Source organism: Pelodiscus sinensis, chromosome 14 (assembly GCF_049634645.1).
Source record: "Pelodiscus sinensis isolate JC-2024 chromosome 14, ASM4963464v1, whole genome shotgun sequence".
NCBI classification, from domain to species: domain Eukaryota; kingdom Metazoa; phylum Chordata; order Testudines; family Trionychidae; genus Pelodiscus; species Pelodiscus sinensis.
The window spans coordinates 27,684,690-27,710,411 of record NC_134724.1 but is presented as its reverse complement, the minus strand read 5'-3'; the positions used below and the strand labels follow the sequence as shown (position 1 = coordinate 27,710,411).

General features: G+C 42.8%; 1 protein-coding gene across 3 annotated transcripts in view; it reads left to right on the top strand.

Moving 5' to 3' along the window:
* Window positions 1-14,832: 14,832 nt before the first annotated feature.
* DNAAF4 (dynein axonemal assembly factor 4) overlaps window positions 14,833-25,722 on the top strand; it is a 50,572-nt gene continuing 39,682 nt past the window's right edge. Inside the window, exons 1-3 of one of the 3 annotated variants that reach the window (XR_012895785.1) lie at window positions 14,833-15,558; window positions 21,272-21,357; window positions 23,499-25,663. Coding sequence is in view for 1 of the 3 variants with exons in the window: in XM_006112495.3 (XP_006112557.1) it covers window positions 15,510-15,558; window positions 21,272-21,357 (135 nt within the window). In the remaining 2 variants the exon portion in view is untranslated. Of the gene's footprint in view, window positions 15,559-21,271; window positions 21,358-23,498; window positions 25,664-25,722 lie in introns of those variants that run through there. The other 2 variants (XM_006112495.3, XM_075897293.1) reach the window with 2 other exon arrangements.

Below are 25,722 nucleotides of genomic sequence, written 5' to 3'. Positions count from 1 at the left end.
TTTGGCCTCAGTTGCTGTTTGTTTGTGGAGCTGCTTCAATTTCACCAACTTTTTTCCCCTCAAAAACATACTAAATGCCAGGCAAATCATATCACTCCTTTGCTGTGGCTACAAAGTTTTTCAGTGCAAAGTAGATACCCTCTTTAAAATCCAGTTGCTGTTCTGGAGTCCTCTATTGGAGTGTGCATGTGACATGCTTGAGGGACCATTCTGTTCTGAAACATGAGATGGGAAACAACTCAAGCTTATTACTTAGTCTTAGGTGATACCAATGAGGAACCATAATAGCTGCTTCAAGCAAAGGGGCACAGGTAGACTTTGAATCCGGAACTCTGGGTTAGGCTGTCTGTGTTGGGGATGTTTGCTTGCTTGTTTTTTATTTTGCTTTGTTTTTTTGCTACACTTACTAGTTTATTCTTTACCAAATGTGTTATGTTCTCTCAGAGGAAGTGAAATGACATGCAGATCCTGGGGGTCTTTGGCTAAGTTGCTTTCCCAGTGCACTCAGCCTGGATTCTTCATCTAGAAGCACTACACTATGTTCATTTACTGGGCATTACATAAATAGAAAAGCCATTTTCTATTTTTGCTTTAATTTGATTGAATTTACTCATCTTTTTGATGAGTATAGTACAGGCAGTCCCCGACTTACGCGGATCCGATTTATGTCGGATCCGCACTTACGAACGGGGCTTTCTCGCCCCGGAGGTCGAGGTGGCGGATTGCTGCCTGCGAGCTCCGGGGCGAGAAAGCCCCGTTCGTAAGCTGTTCCCGGTGCCCCTGGTCTGCTGGAGACTGTCTCCAGCAGACCAGGGGCACCGGGACTGAAGCCGCAGCAGCGCGGGAACCCGCGGCTGCTGCGGCTTCAGTCCCGGTGCCTGTGGTCTGCTGGGGACCGTCCCCAGCAGACCACAGGCACCGGGACTGAAGCCGCAGCCGTGGCGGGGTCCCTCGCCTCTGAGACTTTGCCAGAGACTGTGCCCCCCCCCCCCCCCAGCAGACCAAGCTTTTGTTGTGGACCCTGGGGCAGAGCAGCTGGGGCGCTGCTGATTGGTCCTGCAGCGCTGCTCTGGGCACTACTGGACCAACCCGGCAGCACCCCAGCTGCTCTGCCCCAGGTCCTGATTCAGCCGCTGCTGGTCAGTTTCAGTAGTGGCTGAATCAGGACGCCTGGGGCAGAGCAGCTGGGGTGCTGCTGGGTTGGTCCAGTAGCGCCGAGGAGCGGAGCTACTGGAGCAACCCAGCAGCACCCCAGCTGCTCTGCCCCAGGCGTCCCCAAGTCAGCTGCTGCTGAAACTGACCAGCGCTGACTACAGGAAGCCCGAGGCAGAGTTGCTCTGCCCCAGGCTTCCTGGAATCAGCTGCTGATCAGTTTCAGCAGCAGCTGACTTGGGGTTCTTAAGTTGAATCTGTATGTAAGTCAGAACTGGCGGTCAGTTTCAGCAGTGTCTGAATCTGGACGCCAGTTCCGACTTACATACAGATTCAACTTAAGAACAAACCTACAGTCCCTATCTTGTACGTAACCCGGGGACTGCCTGTATCCCTGTTACCAAGTGCATCCCATGTTCTCAACCCTGGAGCAAAGCCATCAACCAAGACATGAATTTTTGGGGGGGCTATGGTTGCTTGCCCTCTGAATTTTCAGTTTGAGAGCTTGCTCATGTCCATTCAACATAGATGTGTGTGTGCCTGACACGTGCACCGGTGCCAGAAATTATGCAGGCACACACACCCATGTTAAATGGACAGGAGCAACATGTCTTGAAGAACACCAATTACAGAACAGATAACTCTCTTTTCTGTACAGATCCTGCCAGTTGATTTCAGTAACGTAAGTTGGATCACCATCTGACCCTCATTCCTTTGTCAGCAACCTCAACGCCAGATGATTGTCAGCTAGCACAAAGCGCACACACAAGGGATAAGGAGAGCCCCATGTCCAGCCTTTCTTCCAATCCTCATCTGTCCAGTGACACTCCTGGACTTTAAGTAATAGAGGGCCTAGAAAATTGAGAACATGCTCTAAGGGAAAAAAATGGAAAGTTATGTCTACAACAGTGACTGCTGGCTGAATTTAGCATAACTATCCCTTTGGCTTCATAGCAGTGAATTCTCTTTGGCATTGCCCCAGTTCAAGTCCCAGTGGTGTCATTTCCCCACAATAAATTAATTATGTGTGCATTGAAGCATAAAGCAGCTCTGAACAGGATTTATTATTTTATAACTCTTAACAAGGGCATTTGGAACGTCGGAGCTTCAAAAGCACGTGCCTAACTAATTATTAGAAAAATCAGACCCGCCTTTGGAAAAGCCCACAGAGCACTCTTGAGAATACGGACTGAATTAAATAGAAGCCACCTCCTTCTTCATGATAAATGGGAAAAATGGAAAATCTTAAAGAAGATGACAGTTCATTTAGGCTAGGAAAGTATATTTCTTCTATTTCCCCCACCAAGTGTTGCTTGTATGCTATTCATTGCTTTGCTGCAAAACATTTTTTGAGTAGAGAAATTATCAACTATAATAGCTGGCTTCAAAGATTAGAATGATCAGATTTGGGATTAAACACTTGCTAATACTGCTATCATTGTATCATTGGGATTAAACACTGCTAATACTGCTATCATTGTATCGTCTTGATAAACTTAACAACAAATTAAAAATTGCATTTTTCTTTAGACCATCCTTGATGGAGAGATGAAAGGAACATTATGTACTTTGATGACTAGAGAATCTAATTCGGGAATTCATTCACCTATAACTTCTGTGATTCTGGAGGATTTTTAGATGTGGGTGCCTAAAATGTGGCTAATTATTCCATGGCTTGTCTCTTCAATAAGTGGAACCTGACTTTTAGCAGTCCTTGTTTAGTTAGTTTATGTTCATTTAATTTTATGCTATATATTAGATATATTATTTTTTGCTGTTTTAACACTATCAGACAAATTTGCAGCTTGGGATTGTGTGCCTCAACTTGTACTCCTAAGTGTTGGCATTTTAGGCCATGTCTAAACTACAAAGTTTAGTGGATGCAAGTTATGTTGGCATAAACCACCTACAGTTGGTATACCACTTGTACATGTATGTATTTGGCTTTTTGCATCTGTGCAACATGTACTTATCAGGAATGCTTCTGTCAATGCATAGTGAGTTGCACCACAGAAGTGGAGATGTAAAACAAAAGGTTCCCACCCTGGAGGAAAGACTATTTAACCAATGGGAAGCTATCAACCGTTTGTCTTCAGCTGGTCTGGAAAACCCTAAAAGAATACAAAGAGCTAGGGACCCAGGTCAGGATAAAAGAGTCTCTAACCTGAAGATTAGGCCTAGAACAAGAACACTCATTAGGATAAGAATCTGCTTGCAATACGTTTTTAGTGAATTAGCATTAGCTATGTATTTTCTTTTCATTTTAACTTAGTAATTTATTTTGATCTGTCTGTTTTCACTTGCAACCACTTAAATCCAATGGTTTGTGCTTAATACAAACACTTTTGTTTATTACCAGAGCCAGTGTAAATAATTGTTACTAGGAAGGAATAACCAGTGTGCATATCTCTTTTTCTTTGTGTGAGGGAGTGAAGAGAGGAGGGCCTGACATCACATGGGTTAAACAAAGCCATTTGGCCCAGCTAGCCCCACCCTGCTTTACCTGTAGCCAATGCCAGGCCTGGAGGGAGGATAAAAAGAAGGAGCCTGACTCAGTTAGCTGCTGACCAGCAAGGAGACAAGAGTGTGGTTCTGCTGTCTGCTTGACAGGAACCAAAGCCTATCTACTTGGCCAGCCACGGAGCAAGTAAGTCTCCAACCCCACCCTATCCCTCTGGGACAAAGGAGAAAACCTGCTAGACCCCTAGCTAAGGGGAAAAATCTAGATTTTTGGAACCACGCCCCACACTCAAGGACTATACTTCTATAGTGCACCCAGCTAATTCTGTGACCTAACCACTAGGCCACCCCGCTGCCAGGGAGACCCAGCCACACATTAATAGAGGGAAAATATCCTCATGAGCTTTTACATATAGAAAGATGGATTTATTTGAGGTCTTGATCTCTTTGGGGGGTTGGTTTCCTGGGTGCTGTGCCCTACAACTGCATTCTCCCAGAGCTGAAATGGTTCAGTATCTTGTCTGGCTCTGGGGGAGACCAGAGGATCTGGCTCAGCTGGACAGGATGGTGCTGGGGCCCCAGAGAGCAAGAAGGAAGGTGGATGTTAGTGGCATGAGCAGGACACTGGGAAACAATCTCAATACATCTTCCATGACCGCACCCCATCACACTGTTTCGGTACTAGTCAGTGGTAAATAATTTTGAAGCTGGAAAAGAAACAGGGGAGCCTCTTGTCATCCAGTTGTGCAGGGCTGTTGTCCTGTCCATTCTTTACTTCTCCTTTTGCTCACAGTCTGATCCAGCACCAGCTTGGTAGGCTGAATAATCAGAAAAATGCATTTCAAGCATTCTGTAATGTTTGAAATAATGTAATGTTGGTAGGAGCAAGGAGGCATTCTGCTCTCTGCGACCTATGGGCAGTGGAGTTCAGAATTATGACCAGAGCAGTCAGTGTGCTCTGAATATAAATTATTTTATTCCTACATCAATACAGCTTTAATATGCCCCGAACATGAATTTATGGACCATTTTTTGCTTTTTATGCTATTAATTTGTCTCATGTTACAGGTTGTCTAGAAAAATGCATTAAACAATTGGTGATAATTTTTGCCTTGTGAATTGAAATAGGGATGATCACTTCTAAATTATCTTACTAGATTTCAAGACACATGTTGCTTCTGGTTTGTATGTTTACTTATTTGGAGGGCATATCATAGGAATGAAAATGAATGCTTCACACTACACACAATTTTTTTTTCAATGACGAGTGGGAAAGGCAATCTGCTTTTCACTTCTATTCCCTACATATTTAAGCACAGTTTTGTATTAATTGTATATGAATGTTGAAACATAAATGGATGATGTCAGGTTTATGGATTTCTTATTTTTTTAACTTTGTGTTACATAGTTGGTTACTTGAAGTGAAGGATTTTCACAGTTATTTATTTTAATCAGCAGAAATTAATATACATTAAACAGTACTGTAAGCAAAGCATGGAAGCCCTGATTTGTACTACCCATATATAGACCATTCGCCAGAAAATGAGCAAACTGATCTCTGGTAAATACCAGGACTGACTTCCACTTGAAACAAATTGAGCATAGCTTCTATAGGCTTGACAGCAGACACTTCCTGTCAGATAGAACAGGAGAGCGCCTAACTGAACTTCTGTTTCCAATAAGATACAGGATGTAATAGAGCAAGACCAAATCTCCATTGGCGGATGTAAAGCAGTACAAGTTACAGCGCCACTCACAAAGCATAGCAGCGGAAACACTGTTGACTGTCCACACTGTCAGCCACCAGTGCAGTAGCATGGCCACACTTGCAACACTTGCAGCAGCTTCCAGAGTGGTGCACTCTGGACACGCAACACCTCATCCTCTTCTGCTGCTGAGGTTTGTGGGAAGGCAGAGCAGAGACACAGGGCATCCTGGGTGCATTGCTTCATGTCCTAGCAACCGGTGTGCTTCCATCTACATTTGGCATAATCTTTCAACAGCTTTTTGCTGCGCACTCTGCCTCTTCAGTCTGCAGGTCTAGATCCCCAGCTGTTGATGAAAATACTGATAGGTCTCACTAACATGTCCCGAATGGCAGTTGAGTTATTCCAGAATTTGCAAAGTGACAATGAGTCGTCTATGCAGCATACATACAACATGAGATTTCTTGTGGCCTTCACAGAGGAATGCTGCTTTTGGACTCAGGAAACAAGCAGTGAGTGGTGGGTTCACACTATCATGCAAGCCTGGGATGATGAGCAATGTTGCAGAACTTTCAGATGAGGCAAGCCATTCTCATGAGACCGTGTGCTGACCTGGTCCCAACCATGTGGCACAAGGACCCCTGAATGAGAGCTGTCCTGCCGGTGAAGAAGTGTGTAGCGATTGCACTGTGGAAGCTGGCTACTCCAGACAGCTTTCACTCAGTTGCCAGTCAGTTCAGAGTGGAAAGTTGATCGTTGGACTCGTGCTGATGGAAGTGAGCAGGGACATCTATTGTATCCTGCACCAAAGACTATGACTCTGGGCAACGTGTGTGAAATTGTGCAGGACTTTGCATGGATGGGCTTCCCAAACTGCGGTGGGGCGATAGTTGGCATGCAGATTCTGATTCTGGCACCTGACCATCTAGCTCTGAATAACTGATTGTGAGGGGTATTTCTCCATGGTTCTGATGAGTGCTTGTGTTCTTATGGGCACTAATGCAGGGTGGTCGAGAAAGAAGTATGATGGATGCATCTTTCAAAACACAGGCATGTTCAGGAAGCTGCAAAGGGCAACTTTATTCCCAAACCAGAAGAATACTGTGGGGAAAGTGGAAATGCTGATCCGTGGTGATCCTGCCTACCTCTTAAACCATACACAAAGAGCCTTGATAGCAGCAAGGAGTGGTTCAATAACAGGCTGAGCTGAATGACTGTGGAGTGTGCTTTTGGCCATTAGAAAGCCCATTGGTGGTGTTTGTATAGAAAGCTGGACCTCGCTGATAACATCCTTATGGTTATTGCCATGTGCTGTACCCTCCATAATATTTGCAAAGGAAGGTGGTGAAAGTTTAATTCAGGACTGGAGCACTGAGGCCCAGCATGGGGCTATAAAGGTCAGGGATGCCTTGAGGCAGCAATGTGATGCTGAAAGTCAGTAATACATGTTGCCATGCGGGAGGGGGGGAGGTGCAGTGGCTATCTTACTAGGGGGTTACTCTGATTGCTCTACCTACTCTGATTGTAGGTAAGGTCCCATGGGAAGCAAGACTGAAGGGGCTCGTCTACACTGGCCCCTTTTCCGGAAGGGGCATGTTAATTTCACCTATCGTAGTAGGGAAATCCGCGGGGGATTTAAATATCCCCCGCGGCATTTAAATAAAAATGTCCGCCGCTTTTTTCCGGCTTTTAAAAAAGCCGGAAAAGAGCGTCTACACTGGCCCCGATCCTCCGGAAAAAGCGCCCTTTTCCGGAGGCTCTTATTCCTACTTTGAATTCAAAGTAGGAATAAGAGCCTCCGGAAAAGGGCGCTTTTTCCGGAGGATCGGGGCCAGTGAAGACGCTCTTTTCCGGCTTTTTTAAAAGCCGGAAAAAAGCGGCGGACATTTTTATTTAAATGCCGCGGGGGATATTTAAATCCCCCGCGGATTTCCCTACTACGATAGGTGAAATTAACATGCCCCTTCCGGAAAAGGGGCCAGTGTAGACGTAGCCAAGGGGAAAACAACTGAGGAGAGTTGGAAGTATTTCAAAGGGACATTGTTAAAGGCCCAAAAGCAAACAATTCCGCTGTGTAGGAAAGATAGAAAATATGGCAAAAGACCAGCTTGGCTTAACAAGGAGATCTTGCATGATCTCAAAATAAAAAAGGAGTCCTATAAAAAATGGAAACTAGGACAAATAACAAAGGATGAATATAGGCAAGCAACACGGGAATGCAGGGGCAAGATTAGAAAGGCAAAGGCACAAAATGAGATCAAACTAGCTACAGGCATAAAGGGAAACAAGAAGACCTTTTATAAATACATTAGAAGCAAGAGGAAGACCAAGGACAGAGTAGGCCCACTGCTTAGTGAGGAGGGAGAAGCAGTAACAGGAAACTTGGAAATGGCAGAGATGCTCAATGACTTCTTTGTTTCGGTCTTCACCGAGAAGTCTGGAGGTGTGCCTAACGTAGTGAATACAAGCCGAGAGAGGGTAAGTTTAGAAGATAGGATACACAAAGAACAAGTTAAAAATCACTTAGGAAAGTTAGATGTCAGCAAGTCACCAGGTCCTGATGAAATGCATCCCAGGATACTCAAGGAGCTGATAGAGGAGGTATCTGAGCCTTTAGCTATGATTTTTGAAAAATCATGGAAGACAGGGGAGATTCCAGAAGACTGGAAAAGGGCAAATATTGTGCAAATATCTATAAAAAGGGGAATAAGAACAACCCAGGAAACTACAGACTGGTCAGTTTAACGTCTGTCCAAGGGAAGATAATGGAGCAGGTAATTAAGGAAATCATATGCAAACACTTGGAAGGTAATAAAGTGAGAGGGAATAGCCAGCATGGGTTTGTGAAGAACAAGTCATGCCAAACTAATCTGATAGCTTTCTTTGATAGGATAACGAGCCTTGTGGATAAGGAAGAAGCGGTGGATGTCATATACCTAGACTTTAGTAAGGCATTTGATACGGTCTCGCATGATAGTCTTATTGATAAACTAGGCAAATATAACTTAGATAGGGCCACAATAAGGTGGGTGCATAATTGTCTGGATAACCGTAGTCTGCTAAATCCTGCTGGAAAGGGATAACAAGTGGAGTTCCGCAAGGGTCTGTTTTGGGACCCGTACTGTTCAATATTTTCATCAATGATGTAGATATTGGTATAGAGAGTACGCTTATTAAGTTTACAGATGATACCAAACTGGGTGGGGTTGCAACTTCTTTGGAGGATAGGGACATAATTCAAAATGACCTTAGCAAGTTAGAGAAATGGTCAGAGGTAAACAGGATGAGGTTTAATAAAGAGAAATGCAAAGTGCTCCACTTAGGAAGGAACAATCAGTTCCATACATACAAGATGGGAAGCGACTGTCTAGGAAGGAGCATGGCGGAAAGGGATCTAGGGGTCATAGTCCACCACAAGTTGAATATGAGTCAACAGTGTGATGCTGTTGCAAAAAAAGCAAGTATGATTCTAGGTTGTATCAACAGGTGTGTTGTAAGCAAAACTCGTGAAGTCATTCTGCCGCTCTACTCTGCACTAGTTAGGCCTCAGCTGGAGTACTGTGTCCAGTTCTGGGTGCCACATTTCAAGAAAGATGTGGAGAAATTGGAAAGGGTACAGAGAAGAGCGACAAGAATGATTAAAGGTCTAGAGAACATGACCTATGAAGCCAAGCTTCATGAACTGGGCTTGTTTAGTTTGGAAAAAAGAAGATTAAGGGGGGACATGATAGCGGTTTTCAAATATCTAAAAGGGTGTCAGAAGGAGGAAGGAGAAAATTTGTTCCTCTTGGTTTCTGAGGACAGGACAAGGAGTAATGGGCTTAAAGTGCAGCAGAGGAGGTTTAGATTGGACATTAGGAAAAAATTCCTAACTGTCAGGGTGGTCAAATATTGGAATAAATTGCCAAGGGAGGTGGTGGAATCTCCCTCTCTGGAGATATTTAAGAACAGGTTAGATAGACATCTGTCAGGGATGGTGTAGACGGAGCTTGGTCCTGCCTTGAGGGCGGAGGGCTGGACTCGATGACCTCTCGAGGTCCCTTCCAGTCCTATGATTCTATGATTCTATAATGCACTTAGCGCTTTGTTGACCGTAGCTTTGTTGGGTATGCTTGCTTGCTTGCTTTGATATCATGGAATAAAGATTGTTTTAAAACGCGAATTTAATCTATTAAACTCAGAAAACGTAGGACACATGTGAAGCATGAAACATCTGCACTTGGTGGGAGATGGGTGGCTGGGGGAGAGAAGGAGGAGTATGTCATCCAACTCTGAGTAGAATTGACAAGTCGGTGCAGCTCCAGAGCAGCAGCTTGCTTGCTGCACGTTTTGGTTTTTCATCTCCTTCGCTTTACCCCTGCACTGTGGTGCATCCTGGTCATGGCCCCTTTTGGTCATGCATCTTGAGATCTGCCCATAGGTATAATAATTCCTACGATTGGAGCTCAGACAGGACTGGACAGCCTCCTCTTCCCCACATGTTGATGAGGTCCAGCCACCCTGGCATAGCTCCTAGCAGGGGATCTCATGGTGCACGGAGCAGGCATGCTAGCTGGAGTGATGCACTGAGAACACACCACAAGTTGCTGAGCAAACAGGAAGGGGACTTTGAAATTTTAAAAAGAAGGCAAAGGCCAGGTCTGAGGTTTGGTCACCTGGGAGCAGGGCCATTGAGTTCAAATATGAACAGGCATTGTGGGAAGGGTGCCAGAGACAAATCACAATGTTGTACTACACCATGGTTTCCGTTCTAGCGCCCCAGCACTGTATCCAGAGCGCAGCAAGCCCTACGCTTCTTGTTGAGGTGGTTCACCTGGTGTGCAGCAACTGCAGAGTGAGTACGTTCTAAATGCCTTGCCAGTGTGGACACCTTAAAAGTGAAAGAGCTGGAAGCTGCTTTATAGCACAGTAACTTGCCAGTGTAGACTTGGCCCACAACACAAAACTGATGTATCTAGATAATCTGATAGACTCCGATGCAGTTAAGACTGACACACACGATTAAATTTAGTATTGTTCAATGGTAACATTCAGTGGAACTACTCATAACAGTCAAGTTAAATATATGCATGTTTGCAGGACTGGAATTGGAACCTTAATTTATAAAACTATTTTGACTAAAAATAGCCTTGATATAAGAAAAAAAATCTGATTATTTTTCCCAAAGAAACAAACTATTGTGTTTCTCTTCCTCACTTGTTTTCCTGCTTCTTACTCCCCCATTTTCTTTCAATTTTGCCACTGAAAAGGGGGTAATGGTGAGAAAACAACACCCTCCCCAAAACAAATAAAAAACCCACACTTGGTTTTTTGCTTTATCAAAAATCAGAAAACTTCAAACATTTTGACAGTTTTTAATGAAACATTCTTACCATTTTGACTAATTCTGCTCATTTGTCTACTCTAGCATTTTGCCACCTGACAGATGTGATGTATTCATGGTCGTCATTTTCATAAAGGTAATATCCAAGATTTATTCAGAATACTTGGGGGCACCGCTTGGATATAGCTAGCAAAGAGCCTGTAAAAATTAATTGAGCAGTGCTTATACTCAGCAATAATTGAGATGTTTCTAGCAGTTCTCTGCTTAATGTTTGTTAGATCATTTCAAGTGTACTTTAAGCCAAAGAATGGTTCTTGTAAGGCAAGAGAGCCTTGAAGATTCAGAATGTTTGCTTAGTTTATGTGACAGCTCTGTAGCTGGTTGGTAAGTACAAAAATTTATAACGCTGTACTATTTGGTGCATTCTGAGTTCTACAGTAGGCTTAATTTTCAATGTTGTTAGCAAAGAAACTTCTAATCACACTAATAAATATTCTGCATTGGTGGTATTATGAGAGAAAAGTTACTATATAAATCATGGAATTCAAAAGTACAAACATTAAAAGATTGAAGTCATAAAGAAAGAGGTTTTTTTTGTAAGGAGCTGTTATGTCAATAGAATAATGATCTTATAGAATATGGATGACATACTTACTTTTAAATCAAATTTATGTGCACCAAAAATATAAGAGTGGTCATAACTGAATAGGAGTGCTATAAGCATCCATTTATATTTTCTTTTCTTCTTTGTCTCCCCCTGCCCCTTTCTTTTTCAAATGTATGAATGAAATCTTGGCTCTACTGGTCTGTCAGGGTATGTCTACACTGCATTCCTCTTTTGAGAGAGGAATGCAAATGCAGCCGAGCGAAATTGCAAATGAAGCGTGGATTTGAATTTCCCGCGCTTCATTTGCATAATCGCTTCCGGCTGCTATTTCGAAATACCCTATTTTGAGATAAAAAACGCTGTGTAGATGCGGTTATTTTGAAAGAAACCCCTTCTTTTGAAATACTGTAACCCTAAACTCCTTCTTTTGAAATAACCCTTAAGTAAGGGTTATTTCAAAGGAAGGGGTTTCCTTCAAAATAACTGCATCTACACAGCGTTTTTTATCTCAAAATAGGGTATTTCGAAATAGCAGCCGGACGCGATTATGCGAATGAAGCGCGGGAAATTCAAATCCGCGCTTCATTTGCAATTTCGCTTGGCTGCATTTGCTTTCCTCTCTCGAAAGAGGAATACAGTGTAGACATACCCACAGTGACTTCAGTAGAGCCAAGATTTCACCCTTTTCCTTTTCTTTTCTTTTTCTTTTTTTGCATTCCTTTAAATTTCAATAGATTTCTGATTGTATGTATTTTTTCCACTGTGTTTCTACTGTCTTCTTCTTATTCCCTGTTTTTGATGTGAGCCAGGTAGTCAAAGCTCAGGACCCTGGATGGTCTGTGGGAAGTAGAAATGGCTCGAGTCTGGTATTTTCTTTGATTCGGTCTTGTTTGTTTACAAATAATGCACAAAGTCCTGTTTCTCTGAATGCAGAGGAGGAAGCAAGAACCAAAAAAGAAATTTCCTAGATTAGCTTCCCAAGCCTCCTTAGCCAATACCAAACTCAAATCTCTCTAGCTTTTACCAGGGTCAGACTGTGCTTTCTAGCTCAGTGACTCTCTCTTTTCTGTCTGTTCCTGTGCATGCTGCCCACCTATGCGCACACAAACTGTCACGCAGTCTGAACTCTTGACTAGGTTCATTATCTCCTTTAGTCTTCAGTGAGTGGCTTCTGATTAACTAATTCTGACAGTTCTGATAATTGAAGTGAGCATTCACATCCATTCTCAAAAAGGTTTGTGATCATAACAGTCACCAGTACCTCCCTGCATCATACTCTACACCAGGGCTACTCAACTTTGGAAGCCCCGGGGGACACAATGATATTCACAGCACGCGCTGAGGGCTGCAACTTAAGTATGGTTGCATATGCATGCAAATATATGCAACGTCAACACCCTGTACCCCTCTGTTCCAGCCAGCCCATCCGCTTGTGTCTTTCAGTGCTCATCCCACCTGGGAGATGCCTCGCTGTTGGGGAGCGTGTTCCAGTGGAGGCCATGTTCAAAGAATCCCACCCATGGGCCACGTGTTGAGCCCTACATAAACCCAAACAGCACCGCGGGCCACAAATGGGCCATGGGCCAAGTAGTTCTGCTTTACACTCTCAATTTAGCTCCACCCCTTGTCCTGATGGTGCCTAAAACAGTCATACCCAGTATAACTTACACCAAGCAGAAAAAAAGAAACAGTCTGGCAAATTAAAAATAATACAAGATTAACTATATTACATATATGCACTAAGGATGTTAAGTGGCGGGTAATTTGGCTAATCATGTAGTCAATACAATTTGTATTAACTACATGATTAGTCGATAAGGGAAGGCTCTCAGTCCTGATTGGACCGGTTTGGGAGCTTCCTCCGCTGTGGCTCTGCATTTTAAATGTAGTAAGAGCCAGGTTGGCTCTTTTTCCTCTTTTCCTCTTTGCTATTTGTCAGAAACATTCAGCAAACCAATAGGGATCAGTTCTTGCTTCAGATCTGCATGAACTCTAGCAGCTAAGGTCATATCTACATTGCAAAATTACTTCAGTATAAGTAGGTTGTTCAGTGGTAAATAAATGACAAAACTATACAAAACTCAGGAGCAAAATATATCCTCAAGTGTTGAAATGTAATTGCATTTGAAGCCAGGGAACAACAGGTAGCATAGTCAGAAATTTCTAGACAGGAGATCAGTTGGGGTAGTTTATGGTCTGCAATAAACAAAACACTGAGGCTATGTCTACATTGGCAAGATTTTGCGGAAATACTTTTAACGCAAGAGTTTTTGCGTTAAAGTATTTGCGCAAGAGAGCATCTACACTGGCATGTGCTTTTGCGCAAAAGCATCCATGCCAGTGTAGATGCTCTCTTGCGCAAGAAAGCTCCGATGGCCATTTTAGCCATCGGGCTTTCTTGTGCAAGAAATTCATGTTGCCTGTCTACACTGGCCTCTTGCGCAAGAACAGTTGCTCTAGAGGGCTTATTCCTGAGCAGGAGCATCATAATTCTTGCGCAAGAAGCACTGATTTCACACATTAGAACATCAGTGTTCTTGTGCAAGAACTCCCTGCCAGTGTAGACAGGCAGCATGTTTTTGCGCAAAAGTGGCTGCTTTTGCACAAAATCATGCCAATGTAGACACAGCCAAAAAGTGTAACTATCTGTACTAATCTTTGAGCTAGCCATCACTCTGAATCCTTGGATTGTGTGTTTTATCACTTTTTTTCCCTTTTCTTTCAGATTCTAACCTCTTAAAAATGTGACTACACCTGAGGTATTTTTGGAAAGTGCCTAGCACTTTATGGGCATTACTGCAATCCACATAAATAAGATTGTGAGATACAGCACTCTTTATGGCTGGAGTATATAGTGGGTTGTGATATACTGTAGTGAGTGGCTTGTATTGTTGTGTCCTGGCTGTTATTAGATGGAACCAGAATTCTCCTCAGCTATGTAGCACTGGCTGGGACCTATGTTGCTAATTATAAAGGGAGATTTCCCTGAAGTGTACTGTGGACTACGTAATTCTGAGTTTTATCTCTGTTGCTGCAGCAGAATGTGCTACTGTGAAGTCTTAGACCTTGTTTATACTTGAAATGCTACTAGCAGCACAATGCACTGCTGTAGCACTTCAACATGGGTGCTGCCTATGCTAAGAGGGGCAGTTTCTTTATAGGTTAGCCACCTTCCAGAAAGGTTGTAGGTAGGTTTATGAAAAAATTATGTCTATTTAGCACTGTCTATAGTGGGGCTTGTGGATTTTTCCTACACTTTCTGCTGGGTGTTGTAGTTGACTTAATTATCGAGTGTTCCTTTGTTAGGGGGACTTATAGCTGCCCAGCCCTCCAGTTACACACCTGTATTGCTAGTGTGGATGCTTTCTACACCAGTAACCAAGGGATTTTTCCATTGCTTAGTTAACCTCCAGATTTTTCCATCAACCTGCTTACCTCTACTCTGGGAGGTGAAGTTTCCATAGCTGTGGGATGAATTTTTGACACCCCTGGGCCCTCTAGTTATAGCCACCTTTTAAGTGTAGCTCACACCTTCAACCCTATCCTGCAATTGGACTGTGCTGGCTGACCTCAATGTCCACATGGCGGCAGTTTGCCTGCAGCCCGGATTTAAGTGGCTGTGCATTTGCTACAGACGGGTAATGCAAACCACCGGGAAAACTACAGCGGAGTAGCCAGGGCAAAACACTCTCCCGGGCGCTAGAGCCCGTTTAGAAACTGGGTCTCGGAGGGGAGGGAGCGTTTCCCGGACTTCTCCCCAGTCGATCATGGCAGGCCACCGGAGCGGGGGGAGGCCATGGCAGTTCCCGGCCCCACTGCAGGGCTTTGGGCAGGCGTGGGGCTTGTCTCCGCAGAGGGCGCTGTACGCAGCGAAGGGGACGCGCTAGCCTGACAGCCCGGCGGCAGTGGGCGCCGAGCCAGGCAAGGCACATGCCTGCGATATGCAGGGGGCTCGCCCAGCTGCGCGCTCCCAGCCCCCTCGAGCAGCCCCTCGGCCGCCTTGCTCGCAGAAGCAGCCCCCGGGCCGCTGCTGAGCGAAGCGCGCCCCGCGCCTCGCCGATCGGAGGCGGCTCCGGCACCCTCCCGCTCCCAAACTTTGCAAAGTCTGGCAGCTCCCCGTGGCCGGCCCGGCTTGCGGCGGCCGCGGCAGCCGAAGCAGCAGCAGGCGGAGGAGGAGGAGGCGGGGTGCGGGCCAGCCGCCGCCGCAACATCAAAGCGCCTCGATTCCTGCTGCCGTGGGAGCCATGCGCCGCCGTCTGTAATGTCAGCGGAACAGGAGAAGGATCCCATCGCGCTGAAGAGATCCCGAGGTACAGCGGGCCTGGGGGGCGGGAGCTGGGCTGCCCCCCTGGGGGCACTGGAGGGACAGCCGGGGGTCCTGGGCCTAACTCCGCCGAGGAGACATTGCATCCTCCCGCTCGCAGTCAGCCAGAGCGTCCCCCCCCCCGCCGCCGCCCTCTGCCTGCCGCGGGGAGCCGGAGGCAGCGCCTGCATTCCAGGCGTCTGGACTGCCCCTGCTGCATGCGGGCGGGCAGGGCGCTGCTCCAGGCGCGGGGTGGACGCTTGCCCCAGCTCGTGCTACGCCCCCTGGGGCTGGAGTGTCATCTCTGTGGCTGTGGACTTGGTGGGCCGCTTGACGCGTGATGTTGCGATCTGTTTTGTGCGTTGCTCTGGCGCGTTGGTCCGCCTCGGATAGCAGCTCTGCTCATCTGCATTTCCTTGAGCGCCGAGGGAAGGCTGCACGATTAGGCCCCGATCCCGAGAACTGATCTGCAACGGTGGACCCTGCAGTGGATCGGTTTACAGGAACGGAGCCTCAAAGTACAAAAGTTAAGGGGAAAGGATACGGGAGCGTTGTTAACTAGCCCATGTGACACACGTAGTATTTCTAGTCATTTTCTGGATGTGCAATATATTAGTATGCATTGTTAAGTGTGTATAGTACAGCGCATAGGCTGCTCCATGTGCCCGTGGTCAGGCCCCTGCACAGAGAATACATTGTATTTCCAAACTTTGCGTGTTCACTTTCTCACCGTTACTACTAAACTAATCTTTGTTGTGTTTTTTTAAAAATTTGTTGGAAAAGAGAAGAAATATTACCTTATGCTAATAATGGAAGAATTTGTATGGATCTGGTGACGTTTTTGAAGCTCACAGCTCATTGAAATAACTTAAAAAACAACAAATAGTCCTGCAGCACCTTAGAGACTAACAAAAATTGTAAATGGTATGAGCTTTTGTGGGCACAATCCACTTGCTCATATCATTTCTATTTTTTGTTAGTCTCTAAGGTTCTGCAGGACTGTTTGTTATTTTTAAAGGTTTTTTTTTCGTTACAGACTTAACATCACTACCCCTCTAAAACTTCATTGAAATGTATTGGGAAAGTACATCCATCCACTTCTGCCTAATTGCTGCTGCTGCTGCTGTTTGGTTGGAGATCATTTCTTGCTTACCAGAGCAGCAACACATCTTTTTGCATAGTTATGGATGTATCTTTACAATGGCAAAAGACAGACATTTGTTCTGGAATGAAATACTGGAATGTTCAGCATGTCCCTGAAAGGACTGAAAATTGTGGTGAAATAAGGTCAGGAATTCATTGCTTCTTTTCCCTTTACCTCTGGAATTTTTCTAGTGTTCTTGATGTTAGCCTTTTTGGGAGGTGGGGGGAGGACAAGGATTTTGCTGTGTGTATTTCACACACACTTTTACAATTCACTTTTTTCAGTTCTAGCAACACCAGAAGAGCAGTAGATTATGTCACAGAAAGATTGGGATTCCTTAAACTAATTTAAATAATAGGTTCTAATCCTGCAAACCCTGAAGTACACATATAGCTTTATACATATGAGTAGCTAATTGACTTCAGTAGGATACTGCTGAAGGGCATAAAGTTACATAGTTGCATAAATCATTGCCAGATTCGGGCCACGGCAGATGCTCATTGAACCAGTACCATTTCACCCCTGTTTATATTCTTCTGGTTGGTTATTTCTTAATACAAAAAACCCACACCCATACCTAGCTAAGGTACATCTTACCCATCAAGGGGTTTGTCCCCAAAGACTTATTTGTGCTTTAATTCACACAGTGTAAAACACTTGACTGTGCTTACTATGTAAAGCACAAGCAGTAAAATCTTTGTAGAATCAAAGCTTATTTATTTACATACAGAGTTTTAAGCTTCACCTGCCTTGACAAATGGGTGAACTCATTTTTTTTTTCAAAATGTTGAGAGGAGGAGGTAGCTTTCACATGTAACAAGCATATAAAGTCTAAGCCTTTTTTGGGGCGGGTGGGAATAGAAAACTGTGAGTGTCTTTGAACAGAGGATTGTGTTGAAACCATTTTGCAACCTTAACTCCAGTATGTTGCAAAATATCAAAATGGTCAGTGTATTGTTTAATGAAAAGACTGGGTGGTAGATACAAAATGTGATTTTTCTGGTTAGTTTATTATGACTAATTGATAATGACCCTTGTTCACTTTCCTTAGTGGTACATTAGGATTAACATTAATTTTCCTTTTATATATACATTAAATTATTTATAAAATCCAAGAGGAAAAACACATACATTCATAGGCCTAACTTTCATTATTGGCCTCACACAGAGAAAGGTGAGAGCTGTATCAAGCAATCTTGCAAATTAATAAGCATGCAAGTAGCTTTACTTATGTGAGTAGCTCCATTGACTTCTTTGGGACTGCTCACATGAGAGAGGTTGCTCATGTACATGTGTGTCTGTGAGATCAGATCTTTGAGCATGAGTTTTTATTTAACAAACCTCACAGAGCTTTATGAAGTATTTTTGAACTGCTACAGTAAGCTGAGCATTCTCTGGTCACATACTTAACACTCTTCTCTCCTTGTTTTCAGCTGCTGAATTTCAGTAAAAGAGCTAAAATACATTAAATGCTTTCCAGATATTTTTCCATATCCACATTTGCTCTTGTTGACACGAGAATGGGATGTGAACGTGAATGGGAGAATTGTTAGCGTAATTGTGAATGGAAGAGAAGGTGTCAGAGACAGTTTCTGTTAAATTGGGATATATTGGTAAAAATGTTTGAGAACACCTGCTTGACGGAAAACGGAAAAGTTTGAGGAGATAGCTTTATAGTTTATCAAGCTATGATATTTTTGTCTGGAATATTTCTAATTATCCTTTCTTCCTGCAGAATTTGTATTGGAATATTTGGTATTTATAATCTATAGGTGGCTATACTTTATATAGCACCATAAGGGGACAGGGCATTTTACATTATAAACTGTGAAAATTGGACTTCTCCCTGAGTCCCAAAGAATTCTTCTCACTACAAATTTGTTGTGATCTGATGTGGTATGTTAACACTTGAACAAGATAAAAGTTTTCTCCAGCCTGATATTTAATAGGATTTTAATTTACCAGTTTACTTCCAGTTAAAAGGATTTGAGGCAGTCTTCCTCATGTGTAGTAGAACACTTGTCTTCCTTGTGTGTAGTGAAATATTTTACAAATTGTAAATTATATATAATACACACGCAATATGAAATATGAGATGGGATTTTAACTTTGACAGCCAGAGCCAAGAGGAAGTTATTAAAGCAGATACAGAACAGGATTCCTCCATGAGCTGGAAGCAATTTTCCTGAAATCCGTGTTCTAAAGCAGTATGAGTTATCTGAATGGAAATTGTCCCAATGGTGCTTGCTGCCCTCCTAGTGAGGAGACTAAGATGAATTCCCTACTGACTGGCAAAATAGTAACTTTGAAGCTAAGGAATATATTACAAAATTGAAATAACTGGGTGTATTTTAACTTGTATTCACTGGGCCCTAGTCTCCTTTGTGTGGAAACAGCTTTCTGATACTGTGTGTGCAAAGCAGCTGTAAAGCTGGTTCAGCTGCTTGCTGGAGAATTCTGAGTGACAGAGTTGTTGTAATGGTTCCTACAGTGTACCTCTTCCTGGCATAGGGAGCATGTGTGGGGAGAAAGGTGTATTCATATGCCCCAGTAAAACACAATTACCTTCAGATTACTCTTCTAATTTGTGCTAGAGACCTGAATTGGCATGAGAACAGACCATGACTGAGATGGGTGAGGCACAATTTGGACTAAGTCCTCCTTAGCTGGGCTCAAGGATCAGAGCCTTTATTGCTATGGATCAGATTTTCAAATACTTTTAAATCCTTCAGTGGCAGATGAGCAGCTAGTGGGACTTTCAAAAGCACCTAAACAGAAGACAATGGGAATTAGGCAGTTAAGCAGCACTACAGCCTATCTGTAGATACCTAATTGTCTTTTAAAATTTGACCCTGTGTACCTAGAGTAGTTTTTCATTCAGTAATAACATTTTTTTCAGTGCAGCAAAATATTTGTATTTTGCTGGAGTTTACATTTATATCATGGTAAAGTTTTAATGTGAATTTTAAATACAGGGCAACATCATACTTTTCTAAACAAAAATCAAATGATAGTACAAATCTGAGTTCAATTTACATATATTCCATTGTAGGTAGCAGCAAAGAATCATTGCTTATCATAGTGTTTTAGAAAAAATGTAGACGGGTTAGTATCAGAATGATCAAAGATTGGTAGTGTATCTGTTCTGTATGAACGGACTGTATGGCTATGTCTAGACTGGCATGATTTTCCGCAAATGCTTTTAAAGGAAAAGTTTTTCTGTTAAAAGCATTTGTGGAAAAGAGCATCTAGATTAGCACGTATGCTTTTGCGCAAAAGCACTTTTTGCAGAAAAGCGTCTTTGCCAATCTAGATGCGCTTTTGCGCAAGAAAGCCCCGATTGCTATTTTCACGATCGGGGCTTTTTTGAGCAAAACAAATCTGAGCTGTCTACACTGGCCCTTTTGCCCGAACAGGAGCAGCATAGCATTTCTGCAAGAAGCACTGATATCTTACATGAGATCATCAGTGTTCTTGCGGAAATTCAAGCTGCCAGTGTGGACAGCTGGCAAGACTTTCCACAAAAGCAGCTGCTTTTGCAGAAAAACTTCACAGTCTAGACACAGCCTATCTGTATTGATGATTCTACCAGGTTAAAATCTGTCACCTTTGTACTGTCAGTCCATAGCTTTTCAAAGACTCAGAGTTTGGCTTAAGGATTCTTTTCATCCCCAAAATAAATTAAAAATTTCTACCTCTACTATAATGGGGCATTTATCACTCAGATCTCCTCTATCCATCTACAGCTTTACAAGAGATTTAAAAAAAAAGTCATTTACAGGATCCTTTGGAACTTCAGGTGTCTGTCACTTTCTGATGAAAGGTATAGCAGAACTTCAAATGAAGCATTGGATTTTCTTTCTGTTAGTTCAAGTGAAATAAGTGGCTCAAGAAGATAACCATCCCTTGGAAACTGTGATTGTACCAAAATACCTTTTTCTTAAACTGCTACATAAGGCGATATGGCCCTTGCAAAGAATCTCCTCGTGTGGCTCATTGATTATAATGGGATTTTTCTGGGGATGACCTTTTGCATAATTAAGACTTAAATTTATGGGAATTTGGAACTGGCAAGCTGAGAGCCTTGTCTCAACTGCATGCCAGGTTTCCAGGGATTTACATTAATAGAATGCCAGATTTTCATTCATAGACTTGTTTCTGCTTGCCCTTTCCTTAACCACAGACTCTAAATGCATTGGGAGTCCCAGGTTGATGAACATCAAATCTATGTATGTTAAGTGGGAGATGAATCTTAGACAGTTTCTTTTTGATGAGAAAAGAAATCTTAAGCACCAAGTTCTTGATTCAAAACCTAATTAAATTAATGGAAATCTTTCCACTGACTTTAATGGGCTTTGAATCAGGCCTCAGTGTTTTAATGGAAATGGACTCCTGTGGTTGTGTTACAGTGCTCTGTCCCTCCAGGTGTGTTCATTGTGTAGCCTCTGTAATTTCAAGCTAGAATTAGTGATACTTCAATGTTTCTCATTGGCTTTTCTTGGCATGACAAAGGCACACATGAATATAAAATCTTTTTAGAAACAAATGCAGAATTATATTTATTGAAATTTTGTAGGTGGTGACAGTGGATTGGATGGGTTAGGAGGACCAGGAGTTCAACTTGGAAGCCCAGATAAGAAAAAGCGCAAGTCAAATACACAGGTAAATTGCTTCTGGTGTTCTCGATTTTTTTTTTTAATAAATAATGCATTCAGATGTTGCTGACTAATATGACTATTTTTTTCATCTAGAAATATCAATTCTTTATCATGGACATAGATTAGTAGCTTTATAATTAAGTGCTTAGGTGAAATCTTAGATCACAGTCCATTATCTATACTGGTTACTAGTAATTCCTATTCAAGTTCTTTTAATATCAGGAGATTCCCCTTGCAGGATACAAATGGAATATAAAGTCTCTGGTAAAGATGCATAGAATGAACAAGCCGTTCATGCAGTCATGTGGACATGGTTCAGAGGAACAGAATTTAAATCCCAGCCTTCATCTGTTTGGTGTGAATCTTCAGGGTATGAGTGCTAGCTGCTGCCTTCCCTATATATGAAGATTTTTGGAGTAATGGATCCATGCAGTTCATGAACCCATTAGCCACACCTTTAGTGCTTTCCTGTGCAGGGAGCCATGAGGCACACTCAGTACGTTGAATTTACACTGTCTGGCTCTTCTGTCCACTTGAAATGTATGGTTTGTTTCCTGAAATGGGACTTGGAGAGAGTGTGTGGGAAGACTTAGAATTTGGATGCTAATGTAAAACAGCAATATTGTTCATCACTTATAAAATAGAATTGTCCTCTTCTGTGTCCTCTTAGCTGTGTATCTCCAAATATCTGTTCTTAGCTACTTAATGGCAAATAATTAAAATAATCTTATTGATATAGGACCAGTTACCACATTATGATGTGCATGCCCAATTCCCATTGACTTATGTGTCTGTTACTTTTTCTTGTTCACCAACTAGTGGTGAAAACTGCTATTGTAGGCATATACAGTTATTTTCAGGCTTTTGGATCTCTTGGTTGTCTCTACTAATGAAGCTTTCCTTTCATAGCAGAATGACAATTACTATAATGGTGCTGAAGATCAGATTCCTTCCCTTTTGTTACCTTTAATGAGGATGGCAGGGCAACAGAAATCTGGAAAATCATTTTCCCTAGCTTTGGCTACTAAATAGTTAGGGTCAAATTCTGTGCAAACTCTGCATAAGGCAGCTTTCTGGGGGCGAGCAGGCCAGAACTCTTGCTCCCAAACTAGACCAGAACAGGAGTGAATTACAAAGTCACCTTCCACAGTCATTTATGCAGCCTCCCTGTATCTGCTAAACCCACCATTGCTGTGGGGATTTAGATTGTAATTTGTGGGCCTGGTGGCCTTGTTCTCAGCTCATCCACCGTCCTATAAAGTGCTGTTGTGGAGCAGATCTCCCCGGTTTACAGAAAATCGAGAATCCCTCTGAGCAGACTGTCTCCTACCTGTACACCTTGTAGCACAGATACAATAATATTGCTGTAGCCTCCTCAAAAATAGGATGGGGCAAAAGAAAGATTTGCCCTTTCATTTAGCAGATTTAACCTGAGATGAAACTAAGAAAAATTTAAATGGTATTTAAACATGAGCTTTTATGTTTAAATTATGTAATTATTGGGGGAATCCTGCTTTTCTTAAGTAAAAGAAGGAAACAAAACCACACAGTGAACCTTTATAGCAATATGTTGTACTATGTGCAGTTCTTAAAAATAGGGAAATTAGTCTAAATCACTTTAATAGCATCATGAATTTTATTAAATAGCTCTTAAGACAAACTCAGAAAAATACTTTATTATAGCCACAGACCTCAGATGGTTTCACTACAAGATCTGTATACGAGACAGTGGCAGGATTAAACTCCTAATAAAAAGGTGAAAAAAAACAAAGGCAACATTAGGCCTATATACCTGCAAAGGGATCTACTTTTCTGGGGGCTGCCACATCACAAAAACCACTACCATAACTGGTGCTCATATTGGCAGTCATGCAAGAAAGGCCAAGGAGGAATGAACCTGGAGCCTGAACTGTTTTTTTTTTGTTTTTTGTTGGTTTTTTTTCCCTTTCTTTCTGATGAGATTTAAGGCTCACTGGCAGGGTAATGTGGGGAAGCTTTCACTAATTGCTGCTGCCCATGTGGCACCTGATGGAATAAACAAGACTTTGGTGCTACCAATCCAGCTTCTTTATGGTTGAAAGCCCATGTGTATTTGTAAAGTTTACAATAATGCTAATTTAAATGTTATATTCTAAATATTTTCAGGGATCTTCCTTTCCTCCTCCATCTGAATATGCTCCACCGTCAAATCCAAGCTCAGACCACCTTGTAGCTGCTAATCCATTTGATGATAACTATAATACTGTTTCTTATAAACCCCTGCCTTCAGGAAATCCTTATTTTAGCAGTCCTGGTTATCCTGGTTTTGGAGGCTATAACACTTTCAGAATGCCACCTCACATGCTGCCCAGAATGTCCTCTCCATATGGTGGTTCTTACACCCTCAGAAACCAACCACATCCACTTCCTCAGAACCCTGTGGGAATGGGTTTTAATCGACCTCATGCTTTCAACTTTGGTCCACACGATAACACAGGTTTTGGGAATCACCCATCTTATAATAGTGGTCAAATGAGTCAAAATGTCAATATACCCAGTCAGCACTTCAGACCAAATCCTGGTGAGAACTTTGGTCACATTCCTCCACAAAATACTAATCAAATACCGCACCCTGACATGCCTTCTAATTTTGGACCTGGAAGCAATCCAAATTTTAATTCCCAGTTAGAGTCAAACCACTCTTTTGTTCCACCACCAAACACCTACAATCAAACAAAGCCATCAGCACAGAAGCAAGACTTCGGACAAGGTGCAAGCAAAACTTCCAACCAGAATACCACAACACATCAGCATCACCACAGAACAGATGACATCATGAACCAAGGTAGTGCCGACTTAAAAAGTGTTAATCGAAACAGTGTAGTAAATCAAGAGAGCAACCATTCTAATAATGCAGATAACACTAACAGTCATGCTAATGGGACTCAGAACAAGTCCCGTCAGCCTAGAGGTACAGCTGAAGGATGCAGCTCTGAAAAGAGTAGCAAACCATCTCTCCATCCCAGTCGTCATGGTCATTCATCCTCTGAGCCAGTCTATCCGTGTGGAATTTGTACACATGAAGTTAATGATGACCAGGATGCCATCTTGTGTGAAGCTTCTTGTCAAAAATGGTTTCATCGGATCTGTACAGGTATGACTGAGTCTGCTTATGGTCTCCTCACTGCAGAAGCATCTGCAGTATGGGGATGTGATACTTGCATGGCTGAAAAGGATGTCCAGTTGATGCGTACTAGGGAGACAGCAGGGCCACCTGCATTGAATACTGATGGATAATAACATCTATTGATGCAGTATTGAAATGCATACTACAGAAGTGTAGCTGTTAATGGTGTACTTCATTTTCTATAGACAATCAAGTTTTTTCTTTTTTTCTTTTCTTTTGGTACTTTATCTTCACTAATGAAATTCCATATGTTTTTCTTTGGTTTATCTCTGTGAGTATTTAAACTTTGATCAGAAACACAGTGTTTGATAATCCAAAACATGACTGGTACTTGTTTGATAACAAGCAAGTTTTGCATTCAAATTAATTTCTGGCATCAATAATTCCAGAACATATGCCTTGATGAATACAGGCTGCAGCTAGTGCTGAACCTTGATGGTACTATACATTGGAAGCATTAGTTATTGTAATGTTCTATGAATGTCCATTTTTATTTTGAGGGAGATGGAGGAAGTGGCATAGAAAGAGGAGTACTAATGAACTTTATTTTAAGATGAACACTAAGGATTTAGATATTTTTTCTTTTTCATATGAAACATCATTGTGTTTAATTGTTTTAGTATTTGTGATGTTTACACATCAAAATACGGAGGCAAATATTTAAAAGCCGAGAACTGTAGTTTTGTGTTATTAAAATTCAGTATTTTAATAAAATATGTCATAGCATTACATTTAAAAACATTAAAATGACATCAAGCACTCAGATGTTAGAAAATGCTAGAATTTGGTTCTTATCTCATGTTTCCTCCTAGGTGTCAGGGCACCATGGGCGGCTGGTGCAGCTCCCAAACCCCACCTACAGCCCCACCTCCTCTGCTGAGGTCCCACCCCCCACCATAGGGAGGGGAGGAAGCAGAGCAGCGTGCCGAGCATGTGCCTCCCCACCACGAGGAGGGGGAGAGAGGAGAGGAGGCGAGTGCATGTACCTCTGTCTCCCCAGTCTGCAGAGCACCGGGGAGGGAGGAGGCTGTGCATGCCCCAGCTTTCCTGACCCCCGGAGCACTGGGGAGGTAAGAGGCCATGCAGCCCTTGTCCCTGAAGCACTGGGGAAGATGAGTGCTGGGGGCAGCAACACTATGGGTATGTCTACACTACCCCGCTAGTTCGAACTAGCAGGGGTAATGTAGTCACCCGCAGTTGCAA